General features: G+C 36.7%; 1 protein-coding gene across 6 annotated transcripts in view; it reads right to left on the reverse strand.

Moving 5' to 3' along the window:
* Positions 1 to 25,378, reverse strand: part of GRM3 (glutamate metabotropic receptor 3) — a 222,742-nt gene that overhangs the window by 82,077 nt on the left and 115,287 nt on the right. For 4 of the 6 annotated variants that reach the window (XM_065542397.1, XM_065542395.1, XM_074035627.1 and 1 more), the window contains one exon: positions 19,270 to 19,877. The exons of the other annotated variants lie outside the window; for them this stretch is intronic. In XM_065542397.1, coding sequence (XP_065398469.1) covers positions 19,270 to 19,737 — 468 coding nt within the window. In that variant the 5' untranslated portion in view covers positions 19,738 to 19,877. The remainder of the gene's footprint in view (positions 1 to 19,269; positions 19,878 to 25,378) is intronic. 6 annotated transcript variants of the gene reach the window in all.

The following is a 25,378-nucleotide window of genomic DNA, read 5'->3' on the forward strand; positions in this document are numbered from 1 at the left end:
GTTGGGGAATATCCAGGTAGTTGTTAACTGGGTTCCTGTCTCATTTGTCTAAAGCTTGGTTCTGGTATATTCTTGACTTACTTTACTGGCCATATGGTTTCTCTGAGAAAGCATAAAGAAATAAAGGAACTCCTACACTGGACATCATTTTGAATGATAAAAGAAAAAATGTTTTAGAATGGAGAAGTAATGTAAAATTTTGGAAGAAAGTTACCCAATTATGTTATTATTAGATAGAGTGGAGGAAGGAAAAACAGGATGTAGTTATATATGCTTTGGAAAAAAATACTTTAAAAGAGATATGCTTCACATAAATTAAGACTCTAAAATGGAATACAGGAGGACTTAAAAAATAATTCCTACAATACAGAATAGTCTCAACAAGAAAGAGAATATGAAAACTCTAAAGAATCCCCTGGGTACTAGGCTACGTTTTTAGGGATTTTGGTGTTAGAACTAGCAACACAGAATGGGTGCTGTCTGTATGTAGGTTGGGGGCGTCCCCATATACAACATTAAAGATTGACATCAGCCTGTAAAAATAAGGGACACTAAAGCACAGAATGTGAAAATGCATCAACGTGATTTTTGTCATTGCTATTGTTTTGATTTGAAATTATGTTTCAGGAGAAGATGTGGCAGGAAGATATAGAATCATCAGATGGGAAAGTTGGTTCTATATGAATAAAAGAAAGATGCTGCTCCATCCCTCTTGCTTTCTCATTCTCTTCATTGGGAATGGTTTCTAACATGGAAATGGTAGCACAGATAATGTGAAAATGTTACCACACTCAAAATTAGGAGAGAATACAAAAAAAAAAAAAAAAAAAAAACACACACACACAAACCCATAATCAAATGGATGGAGTTTGTCCACAGTAATGAATTCTGGAAGAAATTGCAGATTACGTTTTGAAATCACCATCAATAATCCTTGAAAAACACATAATGGGAGGACTCCCAGAGGGTGAAAGGGGAGGAGGAAGGACAAATTTGGGATATATAAATCATGAAAAAAATATAAATAAATAAGCATGATGTGCTTTGGTAATCTTCTAGAACAAAGTTTGCTAACAGAGAGCATGGAAACACTTAGAACTGAATGAGGAAAGTACTAGGAATCAGCATGGGTTTAATAAGAGTATATTTTACGAGGGGGCCATCTTTTCAACATTATATAAGGAAGAGTTGCAGCCTGGAGGACCATGACTTCAATGAGTTATTGGTGACATTACTTGGACTCTTGTGGAAAAGAGAAAGTGATAGGAGTTGGATAATACAGTTAAATATACTCAAAGACAGCAGCTTGGAAGAAAGTCTTATATTTCTTCCAAGTCTTTATATAAGTCTTATATAAAGTCATATTTCTTATATTCATAGTGGCCAAATAAAATTTAATTTGTATGAACGCCATTGAAAAAATATAAATAAGCAATAAGATCATTACATTGTAGAGATGAAAGAAACCGTGAAGATGATCTAAACCTTTTGTTTTATATGTGAGGAAACAGAAGCGCACAGGGTAAAGTATGGATAAGGCTGAAACTCAGAAAGTTTACATAACTTATCAAGTGAACACAGTAAGTGATAAAGCCAGGCTTCATGACATGATTCCTTTGCTCTAATTGTGATGTTTCTGCATTCGTTTATTCAAGAAGTGCTTATTGTCTGATAGGCACTTTTGATGTATCACTGAAAGTTACATTTCAGTGGATAGTATTAATGGCTGACATTTAGTGCTTCCAGTGTGCCAAGAACTGTTGTAAGAGTTTCCATATATTTGCTCATTTAATCCTCCTAACCACCCACTGAGAATAGATGTTGTTATTATCATCACCATTTTTAGGGTAAGGAAGCAAAGAAGCTAAGTATTTTGGCCAAACCACAAAGCTAATAAATATTAGAGTTAGCTGTAGAGTACTCGGCTTGAATCCTTGGCCAGTGCTTTATGCATTCTTCTATAACACATGCTACTGTATTTAGCAACAGTGATGATAAATGGGCCAAAGACTGGGAATCCAGGCATGAAAATTATCCTTTGGGATTCTGCATAGATGCCACCCTATACCTACAGTATTCTGAACTGAACCTGCTGGTGCTTCCTGGGGTCTCAGAGCTGTCATACCTCTTTCATTTAATACACCATAGGAACGCGAAGGACAGCAGACTTATATCACTGGTGCTTAAACTTGGATGCATGCTGAAATCACCAAAACAGCTTAAAAAATATTGATGCCAGGGCCCTGTACCCAGAGATTTTGATTTCATTAGTCAAAGATGTGGCCTGAGCATCAATATTTAAAACATCTTCTCAGGTGACTCTAATAGGCAGCCAAGTTTGAGAACCAATGACTTAGATCAGTAGTTCTCAAACTGTGTTTTACAGACTTCAAGAAAGTCCTTTCAGGGAGTCCATAATTTATTTTCATAATAATATGAAAATAACAATTTTCATAATAACATGGAAGCACTAGATTTCTTTTTGACTATGTTGACATTTGTACTGATGGTGCAAAATCAATGGTGGATAAAAGCGCTGGTGCCTTAGCATGAAGCAAGGCTGCAATGCCAATTTTTATAGGAACATTGTATTTTTCACTGCCACACACAGTAAAAAAATCAGTTTTGTTGAAAAATTCCCTCAGTGAAGCAGTAAGAGATATTAATTTTATTAAACTTTGAACCTTGAGTATGTATCATTTACATATGCTGGGTGATGAAATAAGAAGTATGTGTAAAGTACTCTGCTGCACATTGAAGTACAATTCTTGTCTTGGGGAAAAGCACTTACGCAATTGTTTGCGTTGTGAGATAAACCAGCATAGACTTTTTTTTCTCTTTCTCTTTTTTTTTTTCTTTTTTCTTTTTTGTGGAACAGTATTTTTTACTTGAAAGTGTGACGGCCAGAAAAATTATGGTTGTTTAAACTTGGGTATTTGGCAGATATTTCCTCAAAAATGAACAAAGTAAGACTCTCCCTTTAGGGAAAACAACTGACAATTTTCCTTTGTTTGTTGCCAATAACAAAATTTCATCTTATAAGTGAAAATTAAAAGTTGCATCTGCCACTGTGAGCTTGGCTGCTTCCTCATACTTAAAAACATTTCTGAAAGGATCAATAGTAATATTAAAAAAAGTGTTTTTTTGATAGTAGATAATGATATGTTAATATTCAAAACAATGAATCAACATTTTCTAAACGATTGATACATGATAGAAGATCATGAATGGGTTAAAGTTTCATTCAATGTGCAAGATAAACCAATAGATTTTAATGTAACAGAGTATGATAAGCACAATGATATGTTTCTAGATTCCACAGCAATTAACCTGTAAGGAACCAACACTTGTTGAAATTTGGTGTAGTATCAAAGAAGACTATTCACAGTTCTCTGAAAAGACTATTAAAATACTTCTCCATTTTCCAGTTACATATCTGTAAAAGTTTTTCTTCATGTCCTTCAAATAAAGCAAAATATCCAAAGAAATTGAATGTAGAAATCAATGTGAGAATCCAAATGTATTCTTTTAAGTCAGATGTCATACCTCTTTCATTTAATACACCATAGGAATGCGAAGGACAGCAGACTTATATCACTGGTGCTTAAACTTGGATGCATGCTGAAATCACCAAAACAGCTTAAAAAATACCGATGCCAGGGCATCAGTATTTGCAGATTAGAGAGATTTGCAAAAATGTAAAACACATTACTTTTTTCAATTTTTATGTTTAGGGTTGGGCAATGTAGCTATTTTTCATAAGGATAATATGGAATGGATTTCTTGATTATTAAGTGAATAAATAAATCTGTTTAAATTAAAAAAAAAAATTTAGACAACCAATAGGCAGAAAGGCTAGGATTAGAGCTTAGTCTCTTGATTTTCTCAGAGGACTAGGCTCCCTCTCTGGAAACAAGGTGATATTATATAGGAAGAGATGTAAATTGCTGAGTTTAAGTTAAAATTACACAGGTGAAGAAAGAAGAAATAACTAGAAAAAATGAAATTATAAATGCAAAATTCAATATTGCAGTTCAGCAAGTGCCAGAAATCTAAGGGTGGCTAAAGTCAAAGAATTGTTATTAAGTGGTTTATCCTGTTTAGATTCCAATTCAGAATTCCTCAAAAGTGAACAAAGAAGAGCTATTTCAGTTTTCCTATTCTCTAAGTTACTGTTTTCAGACTACCTTTTTTGGGCAAGGCTTTTTTGGGGAAGCCTTTTAAAGATCCCTAGTATTTTCAATAGTCCTAATATTTTTGTGCCAGCTACTGTTCTAATTGTTGCAGATGTATTTTCTTATTTAATCCTCATGGCATTCTTATGATGTAGATACTACCATTATCCCATTTTATAGCTTGAGAAACGAAGGTAAAGGGTGCATAGAGAGCTTACTAAGGAACCCGTGAGTGGTAGGTATTCTGGGACCACTCACTATACTCACTTTTGTCCTATTTCTTCAGTCCATTCTGCAATCCAAGCTCGTAATGGATTCCTTTCACTATAATGATGCAATGATATATTTCAGGTTATAACGTTTGTCTGTTTTTTGTTCTGAAGCCATAAACTCCTTTATTTGAGGACCATGACCAATCGTCCCTTGCTATCAAAAGTATGCTTTTCATTTGTCAGTCTGTGCTTTGTGGTGACTCCATAAACATTTGTTTACTGACTGGCCATCAACAGAGATAACAACGATAGTCTAAGAATCTACTGGGAAATTTCCATACGGGGAATGAAAGCTTCAAGCTATAAATATCAGTGTCAGATTTGGCTTTATGATTTATGTGAGAAACTCAATGACCTTATAGCAGAACCCATTGGGCCTGAGAGTCTGCATGCAAGTAAGTGATGTTTAGTAGAAGCTCTTTCCATATGTAGCATGTACTGTCATTTGATTTTCAATGTTCAAATACTATGAGGTACCCATTTTCTTGGTGGTTTGAATTTATCCAGGACTTAGGTGTTGCAATGTTTTCATTGCAGACTATCAAGTCACAGATGTGACTAATTTTGCTCAAGAAGAAATGCTGGACTTGGCCAGATACAATTATGTTTGCCAGCAGGTGCGATGTTATAAAATTAGTATTTTTGTCTTTTTTCCATTGTTGTAGTTGTAAGCTGGTGTAATTTAAAATGGGCTTTACTTGCAGTAGTTGTCCAACAAACCATTGTTAAATGTTATTAAATATCTGCCACCATTTTCCCAATTTTTTTTTTCTTCCAAATAAACTCAACTTTATGGAGAAGCTCTGACATACTATGATGTTCCTTCTGTCTAGAATGACATTTACTACTTGTCTGCTCAGCGAATCCATTCAAGGGCTTCTTCTCTAAGGAACCATTCTTAATGCCTGACTTCAGAATGACTTGTGTGCCCATTCTCTGAACCTCTTTCATTCCCTCATGTGTTTCTCTCATGGTACTAATGAAAATATATGGTGATTTCTAGATTATTCACTAAATTCTCCACTGAAGTGAGAACTCTTGTTAATCTCTGAATTCTCAATGCCTCACAGAGTATAGAGGTGCTCCATAATATTTGTTAAATGGATTGATGAGTGAATTGATATTTTGCTGCTCTACCATGTAACATTTTCCAATTATAATGATGGGTTTATGTGTGTGTGTGCACGTGTGCACGTGCACACATGGGGGGAAGCTGACCACCAGCAGGCAATATGAAGCTACTCTAAAGTATGACTGAGAAACAATTTTATTGTGCAGTGTGGATCCTTAACTAATCGTATTCTTTTTTAATTAAAATGAGATGACACATAAGACAAGGAATTGATTTAGACTCTCAGGAATCAATTAACACCACTTGCTCACTTATTCTTGCTTTGCGAATGTTTAAAACTTTATTTTTTTCCCACAATCAATAGCCAGTTGTGGAATGATGCTACTGTAGGCATCCAAGCCATACTCATTCACTGACGGGAATTTTTAGTTCAATACTAATTTATTTGGAAGTTTTATTTTCTCCTGATCTTTTCTAACAAGCCATGGAGCCTTCTTTTTAGGATCCCAGGTGCCATGCTTTATTTCAATGATGAGTGTGTGTGTATGTTTGTGTGTGTGTGTGTGTGTGTGTGTATCCAAATTTTGCTTTTGTGTAAGAATACCAGTCATATTGAATTAGGAATCTACTTCAGTATGACCTCATCCTAACCTAAGTACATAGGCAATGACACCATTTTTCAATCAAGTCACATTCTAAGGTACTAGGGGTTGGAACTTCCCATATTATGTTGAATATAAACTTTCAGTCTTTTACCACTGAGTGTGACATTAGCTGTGAATTTTTAATATATGGCTTTTTATTACATTGACATAGTGTTCTTCTATTTCTGTGTGTTGATTTATCACATGTTGTGCATTGCTTATCATGAAATATGCTATGATCATGGGAGCAAAAGAATATAAGCTATGAGAAAGATTTCAGGCAGTTTATTCTTTTTGTGTTCTGAAAAAAGAGAATGTGAACTGGAAAATATCAGTCACTTGTGAGCCCCCACATCAGTTCCTCGTTTACTATTTCTACTCAGGTGTATCAATTTCATGATGTATCAATTTCAAACAGAGCTTTGTGCCTTCTATGCTGGCACAATGCCAAATATTTTTTTTCAACAGAAGACAAAAGGACTGTAGACATGTAGAATCTGGTAGAAATAGGTTTCCCACTTAAGTGTTTTTTTTTGCCATGAGAATTATTTTCAGAAGTTTTACAGTTATTGGCTTCTGAATTTGTACTAATACATTAAAGGGAACAATAATAAATAGTTTTTATGAGAATCTATACTTAGCTACAAAAATTCCAGATGGCAAAGAGGCATCAAATGCCCACTTCCAAGAAGAATGCTATTTACAGAGCTGGACTATATACATTTAAAAAATAAACCATTGCTACTGTCCTGTAATCAGGAGACTTGATAATAACCTTCATGTTTATTCTCTGCTGTTCACCTATCTCTTTGGGGCTGTTTTCTAACAATAAGTCTACACCTTTAATTGCTTTGTCACACATGCAGTACTGAATGTTTTGTTTAGTTCTTTTAATTAAATGATTATATATGTGCCTGGAAGAGAATCATTGAGTTGCTGCACTTTGAACCATCTGTCACCTCACGGCACAGGTTATTACATAAAAACAAGTTCTAGAAGTTGTGATGTTTAGAGACCTCGGTGTCGCTCCTATTCAGCTTGTTCAAGTTGCATCATTAGCTGTACAAAATCCCAGATTGGCCTGTATTTTAAACTGGAACTGGGGGTGGTATATAGTTGACAAAACTGCCTGAGAAATTCGAGCTGTTCACATCAGCTGCGTTATCTGCCCATAAAGGAGGCCAATCATATTGTTATTGCTAAAAGGATTAGTAACCTTTTTTGTTTTGTTTTGTTTTGACCACATTACCTGTAGCACATCTGGGAATATTTTGCATGAAAACAATTGATGCCCATCCCAATACCAGGAATTAATGTTGATTTAAGAAATCGTATAATGAAGTATAGCAAATACCAGTGTACGCAGTATAATCTGAAGAAGTCAACAACTCCTATGTGCCATGGGCCCCCAAAACACTTGAGTCAAAGATCCATATTGGTTATCACCATTCAACAGCATGGCTCAGTACCAATGATTTCACGTGGACATTCCAAACAAAGGACCCCCTAATCATAGTGGAAACCTTCAAAAATGGCTCAAAGTCACTCTGCTTTCCATCCCAAGTCTCTCTGGAAATCATTGCACTCAATTCCTGTGGTTTGTAACCAAGATTGTCATCCACTTTTATTTTCTTCATTTGAAACTGAAGGACTTCTTAAATAGTAAGATTATTCATTTTGGCATTTTCATGACTCATCATTTAGGCTGAAATGATATGCAGACCACAAAGGATTCCTCGAATCCTATCATTTCAGGAGACTGGTATTATAAGACATGTCATTTCTCACCATCACAATGCTACTCCATATTCAAATACCTAGCTTGTTCCCTCACTAACAACGAACTATCTCGGGAGTAACCTTCTTTCCATCCAGATTTAGCAGATACTTACAAGACAAACAAGAAGGTATTTGGCCCACTGAATTAGTCTGCATCTGCTCTTTGCTGCCCTTTTCCCCTATGCATTAGTTTTCAGGAGAAATCGCAGAAGTGAAGTGGTTCGTGTTCCAGTTCCTAACAACAGGATCAAAAAGTCTATGTCATATTGGGTGTCAAGTGTGTTTGTGTTTGCCAGCAACACCTGCGAAAACCTGACTTCCAGGGTGACTTGACATCAAAAGACTTGTTAGAAACACATTCTTTAGTGCCTCAGGTATTGATTTTTGACAATGTCTCTTGAAGTTTTAACAGAGCCACAAGTTGAACTAATCTATATTTTTCTGTGGTCCCTGAAGTCACTTGTATAAGAATAATACAAAAAATATGGCCTTATCAATAACAAAAAGCATGCCAATCTTTGTCAGTTGTTAACCAAAGGACAAAAGCTGTTGGGTACGCTTGGGGATAGCTGAGGACTATAGCCTAATATTTCCTTAAATGATTATCATTTACTCTTGAGGTCTTGGGGCAATAATTTAGGGCAAAGTTATATTCACCATATTGTAGCAAACAGAATTATGTTATTCATTGTTTTCTTATTAACTGCTCTTTACTTCAATAGAGCTGTCAGACACAAAAGACACAAATGGTATTGAAGCAAAAGAAGCAAATGGTGCACAGGGTTGGAATCAGACAGGCCAGCATTGGAATCTCAGCTCCTCCTTTCACTAGCTGTGTGACCTTCAGCTAGTTATTTTAACTCCTTAAGCTGCAATTTCATCTGTCAAAAGGAAAGGATAGTAATCTGTGGTTTAGGAAGTTATGTAAAGATTACATGAAAACATATGAAGCACTTAAGTCACCGATGGGCACATAGTAAATGCTCAATAAGCAATAGAGAGAGTGATAATAGCTAATTCACAGTCACTCATTCAGCAAACTTTGACTGATGTTGATTATACAAGGCACTATTCTAAAATCTAGTTTTCTTTTTCTGGATGAGCAATGTACCCCTACAGTCCTCCAGGAAGGCATAATTTGATGGGAGACAAAGAAATATAGTGAAGGATAAAATTTTAAGATATGTATGTATACAAACTTATACAAAAACACAGGTGAAGAGCAACTAATTACACTCAGATGAGTCATCACAGACCTCCATGTAGAGGTAACATATAGGCTTGATGTTGAAGAATAAGTGGAAGTTTTCCAGGCAGAGGAAGAGGAAAGGAGGTTTTTACATAGAAGAGAGAACACAAAGACAAAGATGAGAAAGTACATATTTGCTTTAATAGTATCAGGTAGTTCCCTATTTTCAGGGTACCCAGTGCCTCACAGGGATTAGTAGAAGGTAAAGAAGGATAGAAGGATGGTGGTTAAACCACTTAGGATTTTATATGCATTATAAGTATTTTGAACTTTGTTCTTTAAGAGATAAAAAGCTATTAAATTTTTTATTAAGGAAACGACATGACCAAAGTTATGTTTTAAAAAGACACACTGGATGATATCCAACTTGAAAGGAATGAGTCAGGGAATGGCAATCAGATGAACAAACTAGTCATTCTGACTTAGGCTATGGGTTCTTGAAAGCTAGGAACGATGTCATCTCAATAATGCTGAGTAAGTTGATAATATAAATATAAAGATTGGAGCTTTAAAACAAATGGAGCCTACTTAAAACCATTTTATTTCATTGGTAGTAATTACCCAAGTACTCATGTTTTTATTTGTTCTCCTCTTTGTGTCATTACAGGTCACCTTGAATCCTTCCTGGAAAAAAGCAGGTCATAAATAATAATGGTTGTTGGAGAAAGGTCTCTAGGAAAGATGAAGAACTTTTAAATTCCTAGAAGCATCTTAGAAAAGATAATACAAAAAATATTTATTTAACGTAAAAATAAGAGCTGAAAGTCAGTTAAATAGCCATTGGTAACAGTTGAAATTTTCTGGATGGTACCAACCTGCATTTATTGTTACTTTCCTTTACTTTTTAATTTAATTTAATTTTAGCACAAGAAGATACATGTTCATATTTGTTACGTGGGTATATTGTGTGATGTTACATTCCTTTAAATCTTGTATAAATAATCTTTCTTAAAACTACTTTGTAAATGTAGGTAATGTAGACTTAATGCACATGTATATTTTTATTTAGATGGAATTTACTTTTTATTGAGAAATTCAGAACAAATTTCAGTTCATTTATTCAACCACATCTGTTTTCCATATTGGAAAAGCTTAATTGCCTGGTTTGCATTCTATGAGGCCTCATTTGTGAACCTTATGGTATCTACCCAAATTGGAGGCACTGTGCCTGGGAGAAAACTGCTAGTCCCTTGGGTAAACACCCTGACAATTCAACCCTATTAAGTGATGGCAAATCTGTCAAGATGCTTTGCCATTCTGACCGCTTGGCAAGGAAATGTGGTCTATGTTTAAAATATAATTTTTGAAGGTATTGCTTCTATTGAATTCTCCCCTGTATTGCAGTTCACTTTATTGGAATGTGAAGCCGAAGTGTTGGCAAGAATCAAAACTTTGTTACTAATAACAAAGAGATTTCCACAATATACCAGGTGGTGTTGTCAAAAATAGTCGCACTACAGTTTTAGTGTTCAAAGTCCCACTGATAAACCTCCTGGAGTATCGTTTGTTTGGAGTTTAACTGCAGGTGTTTTTGGAGCACTATTCTTAAATTCCCAAAGTCCGCTAATTAGAAAGGTAATCTGTGAATTTTCAACTGAATTTTCCATAGATCAGTAGGAGTACTTATACTACATGAGATCCATGGACCTTCCTTATTATAAACTGCCAGCAGTTGCTCTTTCCATATTGAAATACTGAAATTGTACATATCAATCCACAAAAAAGGCACATATTTAACGGTAATTTGGAAAGAGAACTTTGCATCATTAAGGCAAAATATCGTAGGTTTAACCAGAAGTGTCAGGAGTCCTATTTCAAAAGTTTACCTATTAATCTATAATCATAGCATAAAACACCGCTGCTATCTTAGGAATGTCTGAATGTCTGTATTCTTTGCTTTTCATTGCATGACCTCCATCATAGACACCTGACCTGCAGTGTAAGCCTGGTTCAGAGCATGGACCATCTATTGCCTTGTGAACAGTTCCTGATGGTAAGTTCTTATCTTTCACTAGAGTAGTTTCCAAATAAACACATGAAAGAAGGGGAATTAATTAAGAAACAAATTAACCCCAATGCAAAGGAAAAAAAATAGCATATCAGATAATTACTTCAGATGAGACATGTCTACAATGAAGCAATGCTAACAAAAGCATTTTTAATTGTTATTGCTGGTGCCTCCCTCCCTGTGATAAAGTCCTTGAATAGCACTGCCCTTTCCTGGAGGAGGTGAAGCAGGAGCAATGGAGGGAGGTTTCAAAACAATCAGCATTGTGAGATTGCTTTAGAATGAAACGTCTGGGAAGGAAATAAATGAAAAAAGATTCTGTCTGAGATAACTTTTGAGTCAGGTTTTCCTGCAGCTTAGACTATGTGAGGCGGTGGTTGGTGTGGGAGGCAAGCTATCTGGATTCTCATGTTGATTCTGCTACTTTTGAAGTGATAGAAACTTGAACTCGGAACTTGACCTCTGAGTCTGAATTCCTCTTTAAACTGTTCCTTTTGGGCTGGAGATGTTGAAAGTAAAATAAATAAATAAATAAATAAATAAATAATAAATAAAAGGTAATAGATAATAATATCTACTAAAAGGTTGACTGCTAAGTATACAAGGCATCATTTTCTCATTTTTCATGTATTTTCTTATTTAATTCCCACAATAACCCAATGAGAGAGGTACTACGAATATCCCCATGTTACTGGGTACACATGTACAAAAAGATGGCAACAGTAGACACTGGGAACTAATAGGGGGAGAAGGTAGGGAGGGGTTCAAGGGCTGAAAAGCTACCCACTGGATACTATGTTCATTATTTGGGTGCCAGGATCATTTGTACCCCAAACCTCAGCAACACACAATATTCCTAAGTAATAAACCTACATATGTGGCCCTTGAATCGAAAATAAAAGTTGAAATCATAAAAAAAAAATCTCAATGTTAGACATGAGTAAAGAGACAATGAGGGGTTAAGTGAATCCTAGTCAGTCTGCACAGTTTTAATCATTGTGTTGAAATTTTTCAAGAAAGGCACACTAAAAATGTACAATTGTTGAAACTCCCTAAATGCAACTATCATTTTTAGTATTCTAGTGATAGAGACACCGGTGATAGAGTAGTGAATGGATTTCTAATACTGTCACTCTGCTTTTCTTGAGGATAGGATGATGTTCTCTTTGCCTTTGCATTAGCTACAAGCACAGCATCTGGCATAAAATGTTTTCCTGCATATTCTTCCTGTGGAGAGACTGCAGACAGCTAGGCAGGCTCTAACATTCGAAATGGCACTGTCTAGTTGTGTTGAGCCTTGGATTGTCTTCTCTGGAATAGTTGGTCTAAGAACAATTGTAATGGAACCCCTAGAACTTCTCTCAGATCAAGGCATCTGTGGCACATGTGTAAAGAATGCGGGTGAGGATGATAGGGGCAATTTGGTCCTGTCTGCTCGCCTTGCAACATCGTTTGTCTTTTATATCTAAACCAATCTTCAATTGCAGGAAAGTGTTTATTTCTCATTTATGAGCATCCAGACTGATCTAGAATAGGTGGGTGATGGTTGTGACCCTTCATCCAAGATTCCCGTAAAGATTTTCAGCCTTCTGGAAGTATAGCAGGTTAACATCCTTCAGTTCTTATCAATTGTACATAGGTAATCAATTCTTTCAATTCATTCAACAAAGACTTACTGTCTACCTGGTTGAGACATTATTCTAACTATCAGTAATATGAAGAAAAAAGACGTCGTTCTTAAACTCAAGTGGTTTATAGTTCATGGAAGAATAAATATGCAAATGAACAGTTATATGTACTTAGTAATGGAGGTGCATGTTTATGAGGTGAGTACTTGGGAAAGGGTTCTCACAGGGATAGGATTTGAGGGGAGGACTGAAGGAAAGTGGGATTTGCAAGGCATACAGACAGCTGAAGAACATTGCATTCTAGGTGGATGAAACACTATGTTCCCTCATATATGAAAGACTGGGCAGATATCATCCTGTAGACTATGAGAAAGCAATTTTCCAGGAAGGCTTCAAAGGCAGGTTTGCTGTTTATGTATATCTAGGTCTTTCTGATGTTCAATCCCATGCCTTTCTGCTCATTCTGTTCTCTTTCTGATCTCCCTGTACTTATGTTGTCAATTGATACTCAGATTCTACACTTGGACCTGTTTTATGTATGGTCTTGATATTTCCATTTGCTTCTACATCCCTCAGAAGCTTGTAAGATATCTACTATTTTAAAATTTTATTTTACGTTCTCTCTACTCCATGTCAAGACTACATGATAATGTTCTGTAAAATAATGTTCTTGCTGTGCTCAATATATACATGCTTAATAAATGCTTATTTTCTGATAAAAATGATTTTTATATGAGAACCCTAGTTATAATATATAGGTAAATAAGATGCTTAATTCATGAAATTTGCAAAAATACTAATATAATCAAGTGAAATAACAATTGACTGGACTTCTGCTTCAAAGTGATCCTGATATAAAAGAGCCCATTACGTAAACTTTCTGCTCCATATTTTAAATACTTCCTTTGCAATGACTTCAACCCTAATAGTAGAGTATTTTCATAGAGTAACATATAATTATAACATTAAGAAATATCCCTAAATGCCATGTAGTTCAAATACTAATATGTGGCTTCAGTCTCCTCAGTAACAGGCCAACTTTTGCTTGAATAACTCCAGAAACAGAGGACTCACTTCCTTCAACCCCTCTCCTTCCAGGCTATTTCCTTTTTAAGAACTCTTCCTTATGTTGACTCTAAATATACCTTGCTCTAGATCAGTGATTCTCAGTGAGGAAAGGGAATAATTTTGTAACTTGCCAATGTATGGAAACATTTTTAGATGTCAAAGCTTGGGGTGCTGGTGGCATCTCATGGGTACAGGCTGGTGATGCTACCAAACATCTTACAGTGTACAGGACAGCCCTATATCCAGCCCCAAACAGCAGTAGTGCCAAGTTTGAGAAACTCTGCTCTAGAGTCAACCAATTTGTCCACAGAGAGAGTGTACCTGTTTCCATTCAGCAGTCTATCAGATACTTGGAGACAGCTAACTATATGAAGGCTACTACACTCCCAAGTTCTGCAACTATTTTTTCCTATGCTCCTATAAGAAAACTGGCAATTAATGTGTGACTTTTCCCCAAAACATTTGAATTTAAAGGAGGAATGAATCATTGAAAGAAGCCAAAGCTTAATACAAATTGACCAGCAGTGGTCCCCTTGAGCACTGTGGAGTTGAGTGGAGGGGGTATAATAGAGTGATGTCTTTATATGCTCTTCCCTCTCCCCCATATAGCTAAAACCTATGAAATTTACTGCAAGGGATTTAATTTCAGGAGTTAGTCTTCTCAGGGATATAATGTGAACAATGCGTGTCATGTCGTGATACACTATGTGATAATAACCATCTCCTGAGTTAGAGTGTTCCTGGGATGTGAATAGTGCTAGAAATTCTGGAAAATTCCTATACCAGGGGTGGGAAAGAGATAGGAAGGTCCTTTCAAGGCTCTCTTCCGCACTTTCTATGAGCTTAACTTTTACATACCATCTAAGCCAAATCTTCATTTGTTCCTGAAGTCATTTTAACACTCAGGGACAAAACAATAACTGGGTCAACTTGTATCTGCTATGTTCTAATTAAAATTTGCTCCATCTAGGCAAGAAAGGCTGAAGAAATGACGTGTTCTCTGGAAAGAGTGAGGGTCATTTCAAGGAACATTTTTGATTGAACAACTTAGCAGTTAACTACAGTCTATTTTAAATCGCAAGCATTATCATTGTTTCAAAACAAGTACCATGTAGACAATTGCCTAACGGCAACCAACTTGATTCTTTTCTTGAATAAATACTGTTTTCCCTGAAGTGGGTGGATTGCAGGCTTATGGAGAAGAGCAGGATACAGTCTTAAAAATGCTTTGAAAGAAACTTATTCACCAGGGAGGGTGAATAGACTCCCACATATATTTGCTAATATAGAAGGATATTGATGTTAGTTTTCATTGATTACTGAATTAAGAAATCAATACTGTTGTTTTATAAAAGGGACCACCACAGACTCGCTTGTACTTAATAAGAGCATTGGGGAAATAAGTATCCAGTTTCTTCATCAGTGGTGATACAGCTTAACCCAGCAAGTCATTAAGAATTCCACTCCATGCAGTTTTCCTATCAGCAAACTGCCTATTGTATGAACTAACACAGCAGGTGATATCTCCTGTGCTGCCTTCCGGAAAAATTTCTATCCTTTAGTGGGAAGATAGGAAAAGAAGAGGAAGCTGGAGAGAAAGCATGTCCTGAGGCAATTCAGCGGAAAAATCCAGGCCCAAATGGGGAGATTGCAATGTCTAAACTGACCCAACCACAAAAGGGAAGATGTACAAAATGCTGTCATTCTCTAAAGTTCTCTCTCAACAGGCAATTTGTAATGGAAAACCCTGAGCTCTGGTTTGGGACTAGATGTTATAATTAGACAGCAGGAATTTTTAAAATTGTGTGACAGGTTCATACTCATTTATTTCTTCCACCCTCTTTTTTCCCCCGGCTCAGTTCAAGCAAAGACAATTTCCAGTACATATGTAGGAAGTCAAAAGCAGTTAAAAATGGATGGCAATGCTACAGGCTGCACACTGTCACCACGGTTACCACACACCAGGTGTATGACCAGAATCAGTCACAGGAGCAGGAGCATGTGAGTATGAGAGGTACCCAGAAAAATCCTCTCTCCAAAAATGTTTCCCTCATTCGTGTACAAGAGGGCCTTAAATTCACCATTAGGAATTTATGGCTTTGGATTACCATTGACTATATTTTTTAGAATTCTTATTAAAGGACATATATGTTTCAAAGGAATAATACAATTTAATTATTAGCTACATAACAGCCACCTAACACCTCTTACTATTCGTGATGCCTAGCTGAACACAGGACCCTGTATGGAAGGGTTCCTTGGAAGGGTGCCTGGGGGTCAGTGTATAGACTAATTGCTCCAACTCTTTGCTTGATTCGGCCTGGATGAATTTGTAGCCTAATCAGAGTCTGAGTAGTCAGGAAACGTGGGAGCCGTGGAGGAGGGAATGGAGCCCTCTCTCCTGTCCCTTCTTACTCATGTCAAGGCCTTTATCCTCTTGTACAAGGACGTCTCCCACAATTTTCTGTTTGGCTTCTTCAGATCCAGCATCTCATTTACACTGTCACCCTGTTAGCCTTTCTCCAATGCAACTTTCATTCTTACTCATCCTCAAAACCTTTCTAAAGGTCATTTCTTACTTTGTGAGCTACATGAACATATTCTGAATTATAGTCACTGTTATTTCAGAGCACATTGTACCCATAGCCAGATTTTAAGTTTCTTGAGATCAGGGCTGTGTTCTATATGACTTTAGTGTTCGCTCTAACTCCTATCACAGTGCAGTACACACAGTAGGAGCTTAACAGAGACTGACTTGCTGATTAACCATGTGGGAAACCAACAATGACTTCATGAGACTGCTTGGGCACCAGAGAAGTCCACATAATTGGCTTTAGATATGGCTTTCCACTGACCCGTCCTATAATTTTAGGGACATAAAGTTACCATTTATTGAATCTGTCAGTTTTTGGCGAGGCATTTCCATAGATTTTCTTAATTTATCCTCTCTCTAACTTTTTGAGGTAGACAATATTTTCTTCATTTTACAGATTTACCAGTAAACGGTGGAGTTGGAAATCAAACACAGGTCTTTCTGGTGCCAAAATCTATACTCTTTCAATTATAGCATGATAGTCTGGGGTTTTTTATTTATGCTGTGAAGATAAGAACTTTATCAACATTTGTGACTTTATGGTGATATTGACCAGATAAATGAAATAATGAGATAGGTCTTTCAATGAGTATGAAGTGGCTTCTGCCCTTGGGAACTAACTAGTACAGGGTTTTAGTAGCCCACATTTTTTCCTCTAAACTGGTCTGTCTTCTTTCAGGGAATACATAGGTAGTAAAAGAGTAAAATTAGATTGTATAACGGCCATTTGCAGGGCACAGTTTCTCAATTACTTTGGATAAGTGGGATATTTACACATCTGCTGTAGAGTACCATTTATTGCACTAGGAGAAACTAAGGTGAGAAAAAGCATATATATATATATATAAAAGACCTTACTAGTGGTAATATTGAGTATAATATAAATTTGTGAAATGACTGGCATTCATCGGGAAATTATGATTGAAGTATGACAGACTATATATACACATATATGAAATCTGTCATACTTCATATATATATATTCTCTTTTCTCAAATAAAATAACATTTTTCATCTCTCTTGATCCAAGTATAGAAAGAGTGGCAAAATTAATATGATGTGCTTTCATATGTGCAATATTTTCTATCCATCTAGTGAAATGTAAGGATGTTTATTTAAAACCAGTTATCCTAATTACTCATAATATGATGTTGTAATCTGAAGAAGGAAATAAATTTCACATAGCTCATAGAGAATCACACAGAATTATACCTAGAATTTTATTTTATGTATCTATGTATTTATTATTATTTACATTTTTTTTTTTTTTTTGAGATGAAGTCTTGCTCAGTTGCTCCAGGCTAGAGGCCAGTGGCCTGATCTTGGCTTACTGAAACCTCCACCCCCTGGGTTCAAGTGATTCTCCTGCCTCAGCCTCCCGAGTAGCTGGGAACACAGGTGTGTCCCACTATGCCCTGCTAACGTTTTGTATTTTGGTAGAGGCAGGGTTTCACCATGTTTGCCAGGCTGGTCCCAAACTCCTGACCTCAGGTGATCTGCCTGCCTCAGCCTCCCAAAGTGCTGGGATTACAGGCATGAGCCATAGCACCCAGCCTATACCTAGAATTTTAGATGCCACAAATGTGAGCTAGAGAAAGAAGGTTATTCCAGTGCAAATGTAGCCAATTTAAGTAGTTCTTGACATAAAAAGATAACATGAGTGTAGCATAGTTTCTTTTAGTGCTTGGGGTTTGATTATAGTAATTTGGTGGGAGGCAAAGTGTATGACTCTTAGAATCATGGTCTTTTATTACTGTGACATTAGTGCTCTCATCAGAAAAATACTAAACTTAAAGTAACATATAAATATCACATGGGGTAGTTAAAAGAGCACAGAAGTACAAAAGATCTGTCTGAGTTCTAGTTCTTGTACTTTCTACCAGTGGGAGTTTTCATGAAACCAATCTTTCTGGGGATTGGGAAAATGACAAAGTTGAGCTAGATGATTTCTCACTTATTTCCTTCTATAAAATGTATAACCTTGTAAGTAAGGATTGCAAGAGTTTGTATATTTCTTCTTTCCAACAAAATTATGACAGCCAATTATTAGCTTTATATCTAGTTTAAGTTATGTGTTAAATGTTTCTTTCTTTTTTTTTAATGGTAGCATCCTCTGGCTTCTCTGCATACATTTTTAGGTTTATATCCTGATGAATTATTTATATTTTATCTCTGAACAAAAAAATGCTTTAGTAAAAATTAATGGGAATAATGGAGTTCCATGACATTATGCCTTCTTGTGTTTGATTGTATCAGTGGCTTCAAATTGTTATTTCATTTTACCTTGACAGTCTGTTATGTAATTGCAGCATTTGTCCTGTGGGCAGGGCATACTTACCAGCTTCTTCACTCTGGGTTGAGCCCTGTGAGTTGCTTTGGCTAATGGGATGTTAGCAGGTGTGAAGCAAGCAGAAACTTGAAGGAGTTTTGTACAGCTGAGTTTGCATTCTCTTGCACCTCTGCCATCACTCAGAGAACATTCCTGGGCTCTATAGATGATCGATTCCAGGAGGAGGATAAGAGACAACGATAGCTGCCCCCAGTGAAACCCAGCCTCCATTTAATGTTGCAATAGCAACCTGATATACTTCTAAACAATTTTCATTGGTAGAAAGATTTTCTGCCTGCAAACCTATATTATCAAATTATAACCAGAAAAAATGATAATTGCATTGTTGATATAATCTATTGATGAAGTTATTACGATATTTCCCTTTTGTTCCCCAAAAACGTAAAAGCAAAGAGACATAGCCTTTTAGCAATAGCATTAGCTAATCTTACCTGTATGGAAACACTGCTGTAAGAGCCACCAATGACCCCTGCAATGAGAAGTGGGATGTTTTCTTGAATGGCATAGGATCCATCAGGACACATATACTCAGCTTCATCCACTTTTGTCAAAGATGCCCTGACAAACTCCAGTGATTGCTCTAATGCATAGGTATCCCTTGAACACGTATCCAAAATGTGAACACCCAGCTTCACTCCTGGTAGCAAGTAATCATCTTTGTTGATTTCATCGATAGCAAACAACATGGCTTCCAGGCGTTGAATCCCTCGGTCTTCATTGATTCGCCCACATTCTTCAGTTCCAGTGCCTTTTTCATTAATAGGAAATAGGCCCCCTAAAACAAGGTCACCTTCTATTTTAATCTCTCTCCTTAGAAAGTTATGGTCCCCTAAAGAGAGTAAAAATCCCTTTGAAAACAAAGCTAAGGTAAGAACTTGGAGTCTTGTCAACATCTTCATGAATCCTGTTTCTGTACCTCTGGGAGATATCAATGGTGGAGCCAATGTGTCATGCTAGTCCTCTCTCATTTCCAAACTGGATCTTTGGCCTGTCCTTCAAATAAGGGAGGAACAGACTAACAGAGCCTGTCATCAAATTCCTAAAGAGATAAAAATTATATGAACAAAAATGGTAAAGAAAGCAACAGTGATTACATTGATCATGCCCTATCAAACCTTTAATGGGATGACTCAGAAAACTATTTACCAAACACACAGTACACCACAGCACCGGGCACTCTCCCACAGGTATTCTCACCCCATCCTTACACCCTCTATTATGTAGTTTCTAGTGGTCCCATCTCACAGAAACGGGCACAGAGGGTCAAGGAGGTGACCTTACAAAGTGTACTTACTGCAGGTTGGATTTGGACTCCAATTTTTTTTTTTCTTTTTAAAGCCAAATCCAGTACTCTCTCTACTGAGTCATTTACTTTGTTTTTGGTAGGTCAGCAATGTGGATATGAGTTTATATCCCTTCTCTTTAAGCTGCATTTGTAAACTTACCTTTTTTATGGATTCTTCCCCTTTCCATTTTAAACACAACAAAACACAATGAACTCTGTTACAATTTCTACATTTCTACCACAGCATCTCTGTCCCGCCCTTAACAGATGAACTCTCCTAGCCCATTGAGGTTAAGATTCTGCCTCAACTGCTCTAACAAAAGGGTTGTGGAAAAAGCTGCTACTAGTTTCTAAATTGAATAAACTATAAACTCACTGTAGTCCTCACTTTACTTGACCTTAATTGAAATCTTGACTATTCCTACCTATTACAACTTCCTAGTTTCTGTTCTCATGCTTCATCTTGACAACATCTCAAATTCCATTGTTTAACACCTGCCTTCCCTCATCCTCCCTCTACCTCTTCCTGGGCCAACTCATCTATTTTCATAGTTTCAGCTACCACTTAAATGAGCTCCATACTTCTTAGGTCAACTGCCTGCTAAACAGCTTTTCCCATACATCCCTCAGACACCTCAAAATCTATGTGGCTGTAAATGGATCTTCTCTGTTTCCAGGCTCTCAAGCCAGAAGTCTGCACCCAAGAGTCTTCTCCACTTAACCCACTGCTACCGTCTTTCAATTAGCCACTATGCCCTGCAGAATCTAACCACGTAGCATCTCCCAAAGCAACCACTTCTTCCTTATCCCCACTATGCTGAGCTCTTGTAATTTGTAGCAGGACCCTAGCAATAAATTCCTAGAGAGCTGCTACCACCTCACAAAGCACCGTTTTGAACATTAGAAAAGGATACCCCCTTTAAAAGTACACAATTTCTCAACTTATTATTGTATAACCTATACAACTATAGATGACGGGGCAAGTGTGATTGCTGGTGGCTGCTTCCCCTATCCAGAGTGAGGCAACTCCTCATTTTGTCCTCACATCTCAGGTAGTGCAATGAATGCTAGTGCTGGGGTGTACACAGTAGACTCTAGCTACTGTGAATTGAGCATCTTTTTACATTCTAGGCTAGAACACATGAATCTATTGAGAATCAGGCAAAGCCTTGCTGTGAGGATCATGTTTTTGACAGTAGTCTGGGATCTTTCTAGAGAGCTTTCCAAAACTCTGGTGTGGAACAGTCTAGTTGCATGCACGCATGAACCCCTGTACCTGCTGTTGAATTCTTTGACACTCAGCTTTCTAGCACTAGAACAAACACTTGGTCAGCACATTCACCCTGCTTGCTTACTTCTATCCCCCTAGATAAGATGAACTTATTATTTTCAGAGTCAAGTGAGAGATGTGACCACATCGGGCTCCTGGAGCATCCTTCTGACAGGTTGCAGCCACATGCCCTTGTGTGTGCAGTTGAGCATGCCTGTCTTCTCTTCAACTTTCACGCATGATTGTGTATTGGAAGGGTTTTATGAAGGAAGGGCTCTCCTAGCTAGTCCAAGACTCAATAAAGATGCCTGAAAGCCACGTCATCCATGTGCTCTCAGATAAATTAGCAAATGTTAGCAATTTGAATGATGTCTCATTGGGGAAGACCCTGTAAGGCACAATCTCAATTACTATTCAGAGTAGCCCATCTTCTGTCAGTGTACACTGACTTTCCCTTGCCCACAGGTTTAAGAATTAACTCATTATAAATCTCTTCTCAGTGCTTTATGATCTTGTCCCTGGCTAGCTCTAAAGCCTTACTGCTCACCATGCTCATCTGCGTAGGCCTACCTTTGCCTTCAGATCTTAAGCTGCAGATATATTGAACTATGTGCACTCAGTAGGTGTTTAGGATGTTGATGACCCCTTGCTTTTGCTCATGTTGTTCCCTTTTGCCAAGAATGTCCTTCTATACCAATTTCTCCAGCAAACAGCCACTTATCATTCAAGACCCAACAGTTACTGCCAGGAAAGACCAAGTATTCTGTCTTATCTCCCTTCCCCAATCAAATTGTTGACTTCTGGCTTTATATTCCTGTTGTAGTTTGTTCAAGAAATGTTTTCTATGGCTATTTTGATTTATTTTTGTTTTCTTCTGTGCTCATTGGGAATTAATGAAATGGCACAGCATTTAGAATTTTTCAGGTGCCAAGGAAGAAAAAAACTCAATGAAACAAGCAAGACAGGAGCTAGTCCAGTATTTACTTCAACATTTTTGACATTTCTCCCTTTTCATATTAGCAGTGCCCTTTAAAACCCAGATTTCCACTTGCTTCCTGTTCCTTTCACATGCAGCGAATGATGGGCTGTTTTCCAGAGCCACACTGTCAGCTGGGGTATGTTTTGTCTGTTTGTTTAAGTGTGAATCTCAGCACTGATGGCAGCAGCCATTGGAATGCTCAGGATTAACTCAGAGCCTCCCTGAGAGATCTGCCACAGGGCAACAGAAAGTCTAATATTAATAATTTTTTTAAAAGTTGATACTGTAGTAGAATTTTTTTGTTTCATATCAATTTCTGGTCTCTTTGATCTTTATGCGCAATTCCCTTTGAAGCAAAACTGCCATGGAAGGCAAAAGACATTGCGATCATTATCGCTAATGATAAAGATGCCGAAATTTCTCTATAAAATAATTGTTTTATGTGCTTAGTAAAAGAGAATAGCTAATTAAAAGAAGGCCATCAACACAGGCTTACCATGTATCTTTGCAAAAAGTGTAGACATCTTTTGAATGTAAAGAAAGTCTGGCTACTCAAAGAGTAAAGATTACCTTTTAGTCTATAGAAAGCTTAATTCTCTATTGGGAAAGGGCTCTTAGCCAGAAAAGACTTCAAATAAAACACTGCATTACACTGAAAGTAACAGTCTTTCATGTCCAAACGGGATCTTTGGCCTGTCCTTCAAATAGGGAAGGAACAGATTAATAGAGCCTGTCACCGAATTCATAAAGAGATAAAAATTGTATGAACAAAAATGATAAAGAAAGCAACAGTGTCTATCAGTCTACCTGTTTCACAGGTAAAGACTGTGTTTTATTTCTCTTTGTTTGTCTATGTTCTGGCATAGTGGAAGAATTCAATGAATGTTTCTTGAAGGAATAGAGACATGTTATCTATGTTTGCACATGACTCTTTACTATTTTATTTATGGCATGGGAAATGGGAATTAAATAAGAAAATGCATCATTTTTGCTTCATTACCTACCTGGTCACATCAGATGCTTTTCCCCTATTGCACTCTTTGATGGTAGGATCACCAACAGGTATACATATAATAATGACTTTGTATTACGCAAGAAAAAATACTGCCTTTGTACTTGAATATTGCAACTGAGATTGGCATCTAGGAAGCCAGGAGAGATGTAGACCTGAACTGACTTATATTTACTGCTTAAGTTTTTGGTCAGGAGAATACTAAATAAGGAACATGCACATTCTTCTATCTCAAAGCCTCAGAGATGCATTCACTTATGAAATATTTATTGAACACCTACTATGTGTGCACTAGGCTATGAGTTGGATACCCAGGATATATACTTTAGTTGTAAACAAATGAACATCATGCCTGCTGTCAAATAACATTCTCAATGCTTACATATTTTTATATAAAGAGTGATAGAAAAGTCAGGCTCTCTGTTTTTACCAACTATTTTCATCATTAGTGAAAATATTGAAAGTTTGTAGACCATTGGTTTCCTTCAACGTAATTGTTAAGTGCTATACTCAAAAACTGATTTATTCATATTGCTTGTGTTATATAAATTTAAAAATTAGATATGCAGACCATAAAAATAAGTTGGCTGATGATAATGTCATGTAAAATAATTTTTCCTTATAGCTCTCTGACAGGGCATATCTAAGTAACATTTAATGTCTTCCTAGAGAATTACAAATCAAAAATCAATTAATGTTTAAATACACTATCTTTGTATTTTTATTTACTTTTTCTTTATACCAGACTTACAATGATTAATACTGTAGCACTATGCATGATTCAGAGACAATTAGCATTATTTAAAATGAAGCCCTAAGAAAGTAGAAAAAAAAAGTAACATTGAAAAATAGACAAACATGTTTAATTCAATGCCACTGTTATCTCTTTGTAACAGTTTATCGGATTGTGTGAAAGGGCACCAACCACCTCTTTTCAGGTTCTTTTCATTATAAATCACCAGCACATTCCTCAGATAAACAGGCTCCCTACTGTAGCCACATTCATATGCAGCTGGAGAATTGCATCTCTACAGTCAAAGTTCTCCATTCAGGGATGATGAGTGATGTGTCAACTATAAACAAGCATGTGTAACCCTCTCCGTAGGCAACCTGCTCACCAATGTTTTATTAATCGATGCATTAATAGAATCTCAGAGGTTTGCTGTGAATATAATCCCTGGAATATATGAACTCAAAGCATTTCTGTACTCTGCATATGCTAATATGTATTTTCGTCCACTCTTTGCTCGGGGACTTGGTGTTGGAAATGAAATGCACTTTTAGTCAATGTAAAAGTAGTTTACCCAGGGAAAGGAAAGGGTCTATCTGGGAGATAAAATGCCAGAAACCATACATACTCTTTCCCAGAAATAAATCCTTAAGTTACTGAAGGGTTTCGGAGAGTGCTCAAATCCTGCACACTCAATCAATCTGGAGCAAAGTTAGGGTTAGTCCCAGTGTGTGCAATTTGATTATGATTCTGTAATTTTTCAGCTGTCAGTATTATAGGCAATAAAAGGCATAACCCTTGCTCTTAGATTGCCATTTTCAGTTGGGTAAACAAACAGAAGCTGTAGCTATATTGGCATTTTTGGTAGGAGATATGCCATTGCATGACTGTAATTCTTTTACTAGAGAAAAAGGGTATTTTCCCCCACAAGTCTTAGGAAGCTATTATGAGTAGCTCATCATTTCAAACCCAATCATTTTTAGTGGATCTACCTTAAAATTTATTTTCCTTGTAGCCTTCCATGTTACTCCACTGTAAGGGGTTCCTTCATTTGCTAAATTCCCATATACTTTGTGCTATGTTTATCATGAGGATCATATTTTGTCTTGTGTTTTACTTGCAAAGTTTTTAAATTGAAAATTATTCTTACTTTCCTATTAGTTTGTAAACTACTATATATCAAGGACCATATTCTAGATATTGTTGTATGTTCCACAGTGCCTCAGACACAGTTGTCAAAAGTTGGTTAAATAATAAATTCCAA

The sequence above is a fragment of the Macaca fascicularis genome, chromosome 3 (genome assembly GCF_037993035.2).
Source record: "Macaca fascicularis isolate 582-1 chromosome 3, T2T-MFA8v1.1".
NCBI classification, from domain to species: domain Eukaryota; kingdom Metazoa; phylum Chordata; class Mammalia; order Primates; family Cercopithecidae; genus Macaca; species Macaca fascicularis.